Source organism: Thamnophis elegans, chromosome 11 (assembly GCF_009769535.1).
Source record: "Thamnophis elegans isolate rThaEle1 chromosome 11, rThaEle1.pri, whole genome shotgun sequence".
Lineage (NCBI taxonomy): Eukaryota > Metazoa > Chordata > Lepidosauria > Squamata > Colubridae > Thamnophis > Thamnophis elegans.
The window spans coordinates 34,113,602-34,127,147 of NC_045551.1; the positions used below are offsets into that span (position 1 = coordinate 34,113,602).

General features: G+C 38.1%; 1 protein-coding gene across 1 annotated transcript in view; it reads right to left on the reverse strand.

Moving 5' to 3' along the window:
• Positions 1–3,870: 3,870 nt before the first annotated feature.
• LONRF2 (LON peptidase N-terminal domain and ring finger 2) overlaps positions 3,871–13,546 on the reverse strand; it is a 39,071-nt gene continuing 29,395 nt past the window's right edge. The window contains exons 9-12 of the mRNA XM_032226546.1: positions 11,852–12,010; positions 11,132–11,294; positions 9,456–9,605; positions 3,871–7,422 (exon numbers count right to left, since the gene is read on the reverse strand). Of these exons, the coding sequence (XP_032082437.1) occupies positions 7,264–7,422; positions 9,456–9,605; positions 11,132–11,294; positions 11,852–12,010 (631 nt within the window). The 3' untranslated portion in view covers positions 3,871–7,263. The remainder of the gene's footprint in view (positions 7,423–9,455; positions 9,606–11,131; positions 11,295–11,851; positions 12,011–13,546) is intronic.

Consider the following 13,546-nt stretch of genomic DNA (forward strand, 5'->3'; position numbering starts at 1 on the left):
AGGCAGCCTTAATGGCCCAGGCAGCCGATTGGAAATTCTTCCGAAGGGTCAGCTCCGCCTTTTTATCCTCTAGCTTAAGATTGTCAGCTATGGCTCCTGCCACGAGGGAGAAGGATGTCGCCAGCGCTGCCACTGGTGCATCAACTGTTGGAACCTGCAGAATCTGGGAAAAGGTCTGATCCATATTATAGAATCTGCGGTCATTGCCCCCCAGATTGGGAAACATCCCTGGACGGGCCCACTGGCCTCACTACATCACAGAATAATTGTGGAACTGGAATCTCCTCCTTGTCCAGTGGGGCTGGGAAAAGAAGTGGGGCCCTAGATGGTTTGGAAGGTGGGCCACTGGGATCTGGTTGAGTGCAGCCTGGGCAGATGATTCCAGGTCAGCCGTCACTCTAGCTTTACGAAGGAGAGATTTAAAGAGGGAGGGAGGGAAACACCCCGAAAAGGCAGGAGGGTCCAATTTAGAGGACTCCTCATCTTCTGATAAATCCAAATCCCTCTGTGGCTCCTCCCCCAGAAAGGAAATTTCACTAGCCACCAAGGGAGAAACAGGCCTAGCAGGCAGGGAACCTTGGGCCTCCCTGCTATGACTGGATCTGTGCCCCTTGTCCCCAGATTGCTTAGGTGGGGCCTTGTCTTTCTGGCGTAGGGCTGAAGCAATGCCATGTGATATGGCCTGCGCAATGATACGCTGCATGCATTCAGGGATGTCCTGCATAAAATCTCCAGGAGGGGAAACATCCCTAGGTATCATGGGCCACTGGGGAGCCAAGGGGGCATGTGGGACCAAGTCAGCCAAGGCAGTTGTGGAACAAGAGAAAGGATCCCCTTGTATTTCACCTACATCCCTGCCAAATAGGGGAGGAGATAATGAAATATCCCTGCCTCTCTTGGAATGTGATAGGGAAAGAGAAGATGAGAGATCCCTAAGCCCCCTATTAGGAGATCTTGATCTAGAAGGAGGAGGACTGATCCCGTGAGCAGCTAATTGTCTCTCAGCCCTGGCAATCCGCTTCTCTAGAGCCTTCTGCCTGAATTGCTTATCCCTCTCAACTAGGCGCTGGATCACAGGCGCCCTGCCTCACTTGCTTTGGATTTTGTAGGACTGCCATGACCCTGGTTGCTAGAGGGGCCGGCCTCCCTTGCAGGGCTGTTGTTAGCCATGCATTGGTCTTAATGTCCCCACTCACTGCCCTTTGCGCTGCTGCAAAGATATGAAGTTAATCCTGGAGTGTGGCAGCTGCTCACCTCTCTCTCTGCTCGCAATCATCTTTCGTGGCTATTTCAAAGTGATTGGCTTATCTCCAAACTGATCACAAAGTGCACCATGTGTCGGCAGCTTAAAATTGCTGCTGCACTGAGGAGAGGCTGCCATGATGATCTGCATGCTTCTGAAGCTCCGTTTCTCTCCCTGAAGCCCAAAGAATGTTTTTTTAAGGAAGCCTCATAACCTCTGCTACTCCAGAGGATTCCTTGGTTCCTAAAAGCAATGGGAGGCAAGGGAATCTCCCTTAAGGCAAGGGAGACCCCTGCGGATCAGGAGGCTGCAATACACTGTTCCTGTATAAATCTCCCAATTTAAAGTTTTAGATTATCCAACTATCCACCAAATTAGTTCAAGTTGAATCCAAGGACTGATCAATAATTCAGAAGTGGAGCCAAGGGAAAATTAATCCTCTCTTGACCAGACTGAGTTAAACTGGGGCTAAGGAAGAGAAGAGTCAGAGGCGTGGCTTCAGAATTATTGACTCAGTCTCTGGACCAATCAGGACATGAGAATAACCCACGTCTGAGCCGTCCTGCTGGATCCATGGAGAATTGCAATAATCAAGATTGTATATCTCCAGGATTATTACAAATGACTTATTAAAATCCTATCAAAATATCTTGTGGAACGTCACAATATGTCCTTTTATCTCTTTAATATTGAAAGCTGTCCTGTCTTATCAGACAATTAAACCCCACTGGAATTTGATACAATTTAACAAATAATTATTTGACAGGTCAATGATCTATCATTGACAATGAAGATTATGAATGCTCTATACCAACGTTGCTATAGTTCAGCAGTTTGGTAAATTACAGGTAGTTTACAACAGTTTGTTTATGGACTGTTCGAAGTTATAAAAGAACTGAGAAAAATAGCTTATGACCGTTTTTCACACAACTGTTGTAGCATCTCCATTTCAATTCAGATGTTTGGCAAATGAATTATATTTATGATTGCAGTATACCATAGTCATGTGATTATCTTTTGAGACCTTCTGACAAGCAGTTAATGGGGAAGATAGATTCACATAACTGTGTTATTAACATCTGCAGTGTTAATATCACTTAACAATTGTGGCAAGAAAGCTTGTAAAATGGGTCAAAATTCACTTAACAACTGTCTTGCTTATCAACAGAAAATTTGGGGTCGGTTTTGGTCATATGTTGAGAACTACCTGTATCTGCTCACTCAATTAATTACAGTACATCTCATATATATTCTATAATCTTTACTGCAATGAAAATACGAGTATGTACAAATTGGAATGTTACTTTAAAAAACCTTTAACTTAAAAAATAACATATTGGAATTATTATTTCAGGAACATTCTTTGTTTGTAGTGATAAATATTTCAACACCCAGCGGATGGTGATATAATTATCCTGGAACTAGGTCAGGATGACCACCAGACAGTGGGAATCACTGGAAATTACATTCTGATTGCATAATTTGTTCCAAACCCATTACCAACATCTAAAACTCCTAAATGACCATCAGCATTTAAATTCAGTTTGGATGATGATTCAGCATTCTGTGATATATTGTATGAAAGTATAATATGATAAAAAATAATTCCACTAATGAAAATTAACATGCTTTAAACCTGCAAAGCTTTACATAAAAATTTATTAACTATATACGTAGCTTAAAAATTAAGTTCGTTAAGAAAAATCATATCAATAGACTGTGCTGTGAAATGCTGCCTGAAAAATTACTCCAACGATGTTAAAATTACAGATAGTCCTTGTCTTATGACCAGAAGTTATGACGGACCTTCCCAAAAGTTACTTTCAACCCAGTTCTGTAGTTCCAATGGACATTTGATAGATGGCTGACATTTATGGCCATTCACAGCATTCTGAGATTATGAGACTATGGTTAACAATGTGTTTGCTGAAAACTGGCATTTACTTCCAGGTTCTGACAAAAGTGCTCCCTTGTGAGCAATGTGTTCACTAATACCATATTGTTTACTTAACAAAAGCTGCAAATAAAGGTCATAAAATTGTCAGTCCTGTGTGATGACCCATTTTTATGACTGCCACAACTTATGATTGTAATTATCAGGCTCAATTACAGTCACAAATCAAGGACCACCTGTAGTTTTCATTAGACTATTATGGAGATAAAATGTGACAGGCCTTTAAAATGTGTGTAACTAGTAGCAAGTAAATTCTTTAGAGATTAGACAGCAGGAAATATTTTAAGCTGAAAATACTTCTACTTTTTTAAAAATGTGAAACAGGAAAAAGTAGTGAAGAGAAGAGCTTGTTAACATTTTCTCCTCCTCCTGTAAGGCAAGAAAACAGTTGGGAAGAGGTAGTGCAATTCTGAAGAGAAAATGCCTGGAAATCAAATACGTAAGAAGCTCTATTCCTGTTGTTCTTAATCTCAGATAATGCCTTGCACATTAATATGCATGTGTAAACAGCATCCAACCAATGAAGAAAATAACAGACTAATATTGGATGTAACTAAATTTCAATGTCTTGAAAAAGTAAGATTAGAGTTTCTTTCAAAAGAGATGTATACAACATTTGACTTTTGATAAAACTGCTCATGTTTTATAGTTAGAAAAGTTAAATACGACAATGGCAAACCGAAATTATTTATTTGAAATGTCACTTAAATACATTTTCCCATGAATATTCCAAATATACACAAAAAGAACATTGCAGCAATTTTTTTAAAAAAAGTTTGGTTTTATGCAACGAAGTGCCAAACATAGCTGTAACACATACCTGACTTTTGTTTTACTAAGTATAAAAAGTAAGGAATAATTTATATTTACACATATGTACAATGATCTACACTTATCCACATACACATGTTAATTAGTTTCAAAACATGAGTATATTTGTTTCAAGTTTTATCTACATTAAATATTTTTAAAAAACTGGTCATGAGTGCCAGATTTTGTTTTTATGGTGCTTTGTTGATACAATCATTCTAGTGCTGCAAAATTAAGGCGCTACCCAACACCAGACCTTCAGTTATGCAAGGCACTGTATGACTAATGCATACAGTTTTCTGAACAAATCTTATTCCTTTTCATTGAAAATGAACTGCAGCATGAATCAGAGCGCAGAAATCTGCTGATTATCAGCTTATCAAAATCCCAAAGCACCCTTAGCAACTGAAAGAAAAAGGGATATTTGAAAACAGTAGATAAAGGCCACTGTAGCAAATATTTCATGAGTGGTGAAATTTAAAATGGTCTAAGCTTCACCTATTATTTGGATGCAAACCTATTACGAATTTCAGGTTTTTGTGTTTGCTTTTTACAGGAGTAGCTGGGATGCCTTTGCAGACCTATTATACTCAATAAAAGTATGTTCTGAATATTATTTCTGCAAAGCATAAAGTTCTCTAAATTGCCAGATTGATCAGCCTAAGTGAAAGAACATAATTTTTTTGGCTTTCATCATATACTTATGTTAATATTCCTGCTGATGTGACCAATTCTGATGGCTGAAAAGCTCATCAGCCTGGCTTTTGATTTTAAAGCACAAAAGTACCATACTGAAGCCTCTCATAAAATTCCTCATCCAAAAGATTAGAGGGGAATCCCAGGGATAGTATATAGAATTCTGCCTCAAAACGGGAAGTGCCAAAACAGTAACTTAGAACAAAAAATAGAAAAGAGAAAGAGAAAACCAAGAGGTGAGCCCAAATCTTGCCAGAGACAGTCCAAGCAATCACAGCTAAAACTGTGAAAAATAATGAAGATGGTCCAAGTTCCCTGCAAAAAAACCCACTAGGGTTCATTTTGAAATACCTCTTTCTTGATAAAACTTGGAAGCTTTTAGAGTCCAGTGAATGAACAGGAAGACAGCTGTGTTGAAGGAAAGTGTGATAGCACCCAGGTAATGGATAGAAAGGAGAACAGAGTGAGAACCTCCTTCTCTCTGGCTTCAATGTTGAAAGAGGTAATATCATGCTTGACTTCTGGTAACTACCTGGAGAAATTCATGTGATGTTCCTGGCATGATACTGAAGTGGTTTGCCATGGCCTCCTTCTGGCATGTTTTTTTTAAAAAAAATTCAATTTCCTGGTCTCACATACAGCTTTAGAGATGCCAGATGATTTCCCATCCAAATAGTAATGAGAACTGACTTTGTTTAGTATTCAAGATCAACCGAGGTCAGCCAGGACCAGGTGCAAACTTTTAAAAAATACTTGAAAGAGAATCTACAAACTCTAGTAAAGAACTTGCAGGAAGGCTATGGCAGAAATTATTAGAGCTTCATTTGCAAGTTGCACAGTTAACAATTGAAAGAGCAGTCACAGGTCAATACTTAACTACAAAAGATGAATTCCAAGAAGAAGCAATTACAGTACATTCAGGCTGTGTTGATCAGTCTTAGGAAACTGCTATCTGGTCAAGATTTTTTAGACAATCTTCCAATACCACACCAATTATAGCACTTACTAAAAGCAGTCTTTTTGATGATTAGACTTCCTGAATATGAAATTTCTATGCCTTTGTCCAAAGAGCACATGCTGTTTCTAATTCATAAAGGAGGCACTTTTGAAATAATTTGGTATTGTCATTAGTTTCTTGCCAGATTATTTTTTTTTACAACCGATATCTTTTACCTTGCTATGTCTTTGTACTATGTTCTAAAACCAAAACTATTATTAGTTTCCTGTTCTGTTCGTTTGTTTCCGGAAATTCAGAGATCCCAGCAGTTTGAATTAGCAATACTGATTTGCTGTTTCATGTTTACAACTAAACTACTAAACTATTTCCAATAATTTGACCATTTTTTAAAAGTTAACCACATATACGAAGACATAATAATACAGATATATTTACATCTAATTTAAACTTGCATTGAAATTTGCAGTACAGGATTCCATTTGTGTCTCCTTTTATGTCAGCAAGAATTTCAAGCACGAACAGTATTCGGTACATAACAAGTAATATTAAGGTTTTGGTTTTCAAAAGTATATCTAACTAAGTTTTCGTAGAAGAACCTATTAGGCTGGTTATGGCAGTTGTGAGTAAAGATGGTTTTTATTTAAGTGTTACTTCCAGACAAAACTAGAAGGATAAAATTGAAATGGTGATTCGATTTTTCAACAGCCTTTAGTAAGATAATCGCTGAAGAGCTTGAAATTAACAGTGTAGATATACACTAAATACGCTGGCCATGATCCAGCCACGGAGCTTCGCAATCTCAAGTATTTAATGGCAGAGAGAAGCTTTCCCTAAGACACAATTATGTCCACTATGAGAGGCTCTTAGTTCCATGTCCCAACTACAGGACTCTCCACAGGTAACTCCTTGCTGTAGGTTCCTGATGTCATTCTGAAGGGAGGGGGGCTTGGGAAGGAAGAATGACTCAATCTTCTTAGATATATTATGAAACAGTTTTCTCAATACATACAGCATGCAAATTACAAACACAAGGAATTGGTTTATAACCAACCACAAAGCTGTTCATCAGATACTCTTTTGGACAGTGTTATTTGGAAGTGGAACATTTTATCCTGGCAATCCCATTTACTTCTGATATTTCTGTCCACATGTTGCAGATACAAAGTTGCCCTTGGTGCTTTCTTCCAGAAGAACATTTAAGAATTTCTTTTCAACTGACTACCACAAGGATAATTCTGACAATGCATATCCTCAGTTTCTAATCCACTACTCCAAGTCTGTTTCTACAAAGAAATAAAAATGTCAACTGGGGATTTGTAGATATTTTAGTACTTCTGACTCAGTTGTCTATGAGTAGATGGCGATTATGTACTCAGTTGATGCCTGCAACTACTGTATGCTCTGTTGTGGCATAACTTCCAAAAGGCTCAGATTATTCCAGGACAAGAGGCACAGTATACATGATTAACTATTGAGTCCAGTGAGTGCAAAGAAGAATGAATGCGTAAATGAGCAGAGGGAAAAACTGTTCAGTTGCCAATTGTTTTCTTATTAGCATTAGAAACCAGTTGTTTTCAGTGTATCTTCACAAATAAGACTGTGTCATCTAGGTCTTTTGCGGGTCACAAATATTAATACGCGGCGAATGGCAATGAGACGATCTTTAAGTGAAGTCATGGCAAGAATGGCCAATTGGGCTCTGTTCTCTAGTGGTAATACTGCCAAAAGCCACCAGTACCAAGCTGGGCCACTGGGATTACTCTGTAAAGAAAATATTAATAAATTAACTGTTTTTAGTAACATTATTCAAGCAGATAGAACACCATCTATTGCTGTAAGAAAATCTAAGAAGACAACATTCTGTGCTGTTCACAGAATGCAGAAACTGAAAGTAGTTTTTGGTCACCCATAAAGTATTTCTATAGTGAACCTACAGAATGCAGAAAATTACAGTCCAGCAAGATCTAGAGAGTCACAGTCCTGCCTATTTTATGTAGTAAGACTGTCCCCCAACATTATTGTCATTATCTTGATATTTTGCAATTATAGAAAAATACCTAAAACAATAGAACAAAGACAGATGACAATCAAACTCTAAACTGTTTTTTCTGGCTCCCATAGTCCAGTGGGTAAGGTGCCAAAATTCAATAGCAAACCATCAAGCATTATGAATGTAATTTCCTGCAGATTTACAGTATGAAAACTTGAGGCTTCAGAAACATTAAACGTTCTTGAAGTGATTAAATCCCCCATGGAATTAAAAATCCTGAAACACAATCACCCTGTTTATCTGAAAGCACATAATTTTTCTCCTCTTTGAACACTTGGCCAACAAAAATAAGTAGCCCCTACCTCAAAAGCAAATTCTTACCCATGATTTTGGGCATGACTTCATTTCAAAAGGGATTGTAAAGGCCATAGAAATGCAACAAATTTACAGAAACAAATAAGGAAGAAACACAACATTGAAGTACGTTCTATATTACTATTTTCGCAGAACTGCCTTATTGGTTTTAAGGGAGTAATTTCATTATGCACTGTAACATAAATGTATGACTCATAGTCTAAGAAAAGGTAAATGCAACCAAGGAAACAAAACTCTGTCTAAAATGTTAATACACAATTTGTCCAAATGCTGCTGTAAAAAACAAATATTAGTCTATTTGAACAAAATGAAATGGAACTATGGTTCCAGTAGGGAATACAGTGCATCTTACTGTAGCCCAAAATACAATCTCAAAAACAAAAATATAATTGGATTAATTCAACTGGGATTGATCTTTTTAAATTTAAAAATAAATGCAAACAGGGCACATTTTAAATAGCCACCAATTTTCAGGAGTTGCATGTGTTTGAAAACCAAATTATGGATTCCTACCAGCAGAGTTTTACAATAATCACTTTTTAAATTATCATACTGTGAAAGATACCTCTCATTATTGGATTTTGACCTGTAAAGGGGTTAAACTTTTGAGATTTACTCATGGAGCCCTCTTCAGGTAACACAGCAAACTGATTGCCAGTGACTGTGTATAATTGCTTATATAATTTTATTAACAATTTGAAAAACAAAGGTTAAATTAATACAGACTACAGAAGAAGAAAAAAGAAAGAAATCACAGCTAAAAGTGTAAGAAAAAAATAAATGAAAAATAGAAGAGAAAGAAAATAGGTACGAAGAAGTGGCTTCTGATCTCCTTTATAGGAGTTATAAGTACAATTATAAACATTACCTATGCTTTCTCCCCACGCGCCCCCCCCCCAAACAAATCAGAGCAAAAGAGAGCAGAGAGGAAAGGAAAGAAGGCAAGGCACTGGGAGAATGGTGGTAAATGAACAGGATGATAGAATAAGGCGTATTGGGATGTCAGGGAAGAGATTGGAGATATAGGTGAAATCTAGCTGATGCCACAATGAAATATTAACAGAAGCAGACAAATGGTAGGGAAGGAGCTGGAAGATGGGAACAAATCAGATATTCTGCACTAGGAACTATTGAGGGAACGGGGGTACTGAACTCTTCCTTTTCTCCTCTCATTTGCCACTGCCAATGTCATTTGGTTTAAAAACTAGCCATAAGTGGATATATACCATATATATATATATATAAATGAAAGAATTACATTTTTCAAATTCATATCCTCTGTATTTTCACACAATTTATGAACATTTTAGCTTCACAGATTTTAAATTAAGCACTTACTTTATGTGAATTGTTGCATATATTAATCATTGTAGTTATTTGCTGTTGTACCCTGTTCATTTTTAGCATTGATATAACATTGCATATTTACCTGCGGCTCACGTTCTTTCCCTGGCATTGGTCCAAAATGGTTTAAAATTTGTGCTTTCATATTGTCTTTAAGAGAAGTAAACCAGGACACAGCTTGATCATAAACGGAATCGTGAATGCGGACCAGCTCTTCATACTCTGCCCCTTCAACCTAATTTGAGTTATGAAAATAGATTTAAATAAATGCATGTTATGTACAGCGTAACAAAAGCAAATACCATTCTAAAAAGAGTTTAGTTACTTTTAAATATCCTAAACAGGGAACTTTTTTTTAATCATCTCCCTTTTTAATCAGCCCAAAATTCCAAGAAAGCAGCACAGGTAGGTGTTGAGTATTCAATAGGATAATAGTGAAAATTGAGTTACTAGCTGATTACTAGGGCTGTTTGCTAATTTATCACTCAGAGGTGTCAAACTCAAGGCCGGTGAGCCTCGGGGTGCTTAAATTTGGCCCACAGGGCTGGCCTGGAAATAGCAAAGGACTGGCCCATAGTGCTTCTGGAAGCCAAAATGGGGCACAGGGGGGCACGTGCGGGCCCTATACCCTGTTTTGGCTGGCAAAATGCTGCATGCCATCCAGGCTGAAAATCCAGTTTTGACTGGCGGGCTGCTGCAGGAGGCGTCCATCCAGTCTCTCCACCCGGAGGAGGAGAACTGCAATGATGATCCAGCCCTCGAAGAAATCCAGTTTGACACTCCTGACTTAGTGGATTGTTTTCTATTCGCAATCAATGATGAAGACTGATGTGGAAAAGTACAGAACGTGGGAACTAACATTTTTCAGTACAGATATAAAAACTGTTTGCAGATACATAAGAATTATTTGAATATTTGAATTACATTTGTGAAATGACAGTAAAATGCTAACTCTGGATTACACCATTATTCTTCTAGAATACCAATCCATTTAATTTTAACTGAGGAGAGCCTATTCTTTGTCTATTTCTCTTTAGAGCTGCTTTACATTACACTCTTAGAGAAACCAATCATATAAATTAATAGGATTAAAAGCCACTGACCAAAGCATGCTTAAGGAACATGTGATCTGATAGAGCTTGCTAATACCTTTGCATCAGTTTAAAGAAGAGAATTGGAGCTACACATTCGAAGATCTGATATAATTGCAAGCAGATTAGAAAGTGGCATTCCTAACATTTTCTGCTCAAAATCCCCCATCTGTGTAAAAACAAACAACACACACACACACACACACCCCACACACACTTGGATGGAATATCTGTTTTTCAAATTCCTATTTTCCTTTAGAGCATGCTTCTTAATGCCATTTTCTTATTTAAAACACTACCCTGGAAAAAAGAGTGACTGAACAACTGCATAGTAATGCTGTAAATCTCCTCAGGAATATATATTTTAATATGGTAGGATTTAGTATTGAACGGAGTGTTTAAAACTTCAGAATATGACATTTTGATTTTAAAAAGATGTTTTATAAAAGGAATTTGGTGCTGATCATTTTAGTAAGAATGGAAACAAAAGGGGAGAAGTAACTTCAGCTTTGGGTTTAAAAATTAATTCGTGCAACAGCTAAAGAACCCCCCCCCCCCCCACAAAAGTTAGATTACGGCTGTCCTGTAATTTAGAAGACAAAGGAAGGCTCACAAAACTTTTTTTTTCAATAGATGAGGTATCAAAAAAACTACTACACTAAAAAGTTACCTTTTTGTCTTCCAAATATTCAATGTTTGCAGTATTATATCCATCTCGCTGACCATGGCTTAAGACCCTAAAACGTCGAATACCAACTGTATCAACGACTGAACGCCCATCAGGGAAAAACTTCACATCCCTGACTTCCAACATGCAGCCGTAATCTGCAAATCTGAAGGGACAAAGTCATGTTAAGGTGTGATTCTAAATATATTTTAGGAAGCAGCCTTATAGATTTCCCATAGCCTGCCTAAATATATTTGGAATTAAGTTGTAAAAGGAATTATTAGGCCTAATGTGGTAAGAGGAGGTACAAAGGCTTGCAGAAATATTGCTTGTTCCAGTTCTGTAAAAAGCTATGAAATTACTACTTGAGTTCTTTTGATGCTGCTGTCCAAATCTAATAACCCTCAAATGAGCTGGATTTCAGGTCCCATTAAATTCCCACCAGAAGAATATGGGAAGCAAAGATCTACATAAATTGGGAATCCTGTCTAGACGGTCAGATTTTTCCCTAAACACTGCATTTCTCCTAAATGGAAAGTTTACCCTAAGATTGTTACTGATCAGCCAACTGCTAGATCTTGGTGTATTCCCCAACATTGGAGAAGAAACAACAACCCCCATTTTCGTGATGAGATCACTTTCCCATATCTGATAGACATAAGCCCTTCTTCCATTTTTGCACCCAGAAATGTAGTATTTTATAAAGGAGTTCTGAAAGCTTACCCTTTCAGTTCATCAGTTAAACACATGCCGAATTGTTTAGTGCCTGTTTCCATGCATCTTCTTATCATTAATCGATAACGGGGCTCAAAGACATGAAGAGGACAAGGAATGGTAGGGAAAGCCATGGTACATACAAAAATGGGAACATCTTTATTTAGACTGCAAGAGAAGGAAGATTTATTTTATGCTTATGCAGGTCAATATCTGTTAAAACACATAACTGAAATCCATTTTTAAAACTACTTAATACATTGTATACGTGTTTTCACTCAGCTTCCCTGAATCTCTCTTCTGTTACTAATACAAGAGAAGACTATCTAAACCTAGCAAAGACCATGCTCAGCTGAAATATTTCAAGCTGTACAGTACATGCTAAAAGGCTAAAGGCTGATATATATATATATGAGAGAAGTTGGCAAAAATTTGTGGCTAGTGGACAAATTGGAAATTTGGAACATGCTACAGTTCTCATAGAACTGGTATCATTGGCTGTGGGAAAATTTATGTTTCATTCTGCAGTATGCCTGCTTGGTACATAATTATTATTTCAAACAACTACACAACTAAAATCAGATGTAGCAAGAAACACATCTGATTGCATACATACAGAGACAATATGGGATTTAGAATAAAATGAACAACAGTTTGGTCCTATAACAACTCTGTTCTAATTTTATTCTTTTACAAAAGCTTTCTCTGTACAAGGTAACCAGCAGTTTCATATATAATCTTGCTTATTTATTCACCAAATCAGGAGTCCACAATCCCCGGTTCAAAACCATGCTGTGCCAATGATGGGCAAGTGCGCATGCGAAGCTCTATTCGCACAAGGGCACTTGAGTGGAGGTCATTTGTGCTTGCACAAGAAGCTCTACTCATGTGAGGGATGGCCACATATGTGCAAAGCTCCATTTGTGCAAATGAAAATTCATGTACGAGCACTCTCCGCTGGTACAAGTGGAGTTTCGCATGCAAGCACAAAAGCTCTCCACTCAAGTACCCACTGCTCACACAAGCATTCTCTGCTCACATGCAAAGCTCCAGTTGCGCGAACAGAGGGCGGGCATGCCTACCGCTGGCACCAGAGCTGTACATGCGCACATGGCATGGGTGGGTTGCTGCCAGCATTACTGCCAGTTCGGTGTTCCATGAGTGTGCGCAGTTGCATGTAAATAGGTCTGTGAATGTGCGGAACATTTTAAAAAGGCCCCCCCAAAAGCCGCGGCGACCAGGAACTGGTTCGGGGGCATATTGAGCCTACTGTCCCTACCGTTTGTGACCCAGTTGCAATTTCCACTACCAGTTTGCCTGAACTGGTGTGAACCAGTAGCAACTCATCTCTGGCACATGGGCCTGCCACTTAAACCCTCCACCAGCGCCACCAAGGTGGAAAGGTTGGAGACTGCTTCTCCAAACAATAACTTTATCTGTTATAGAAACTTACTACGTGACCCTCCACATAGTTTTTGGAACAAATGTCAGAATATACTTATGGCATTTCTGTAAAAGTCTCATTCAGAGGCTTTTGTTTCAACTTCATTAGTGTTCCAAGTCATTTTCAGGGCATGCATATCCCTGACCTACACATGCATATTGATTGTATAAAGGAGATTGGGACTGCTTCCAGTGATGTTTCCCACTTATTTATTTTATTTTTTTTATTTTATTTTATTTATGGGGTTTGTATGCCGCCCA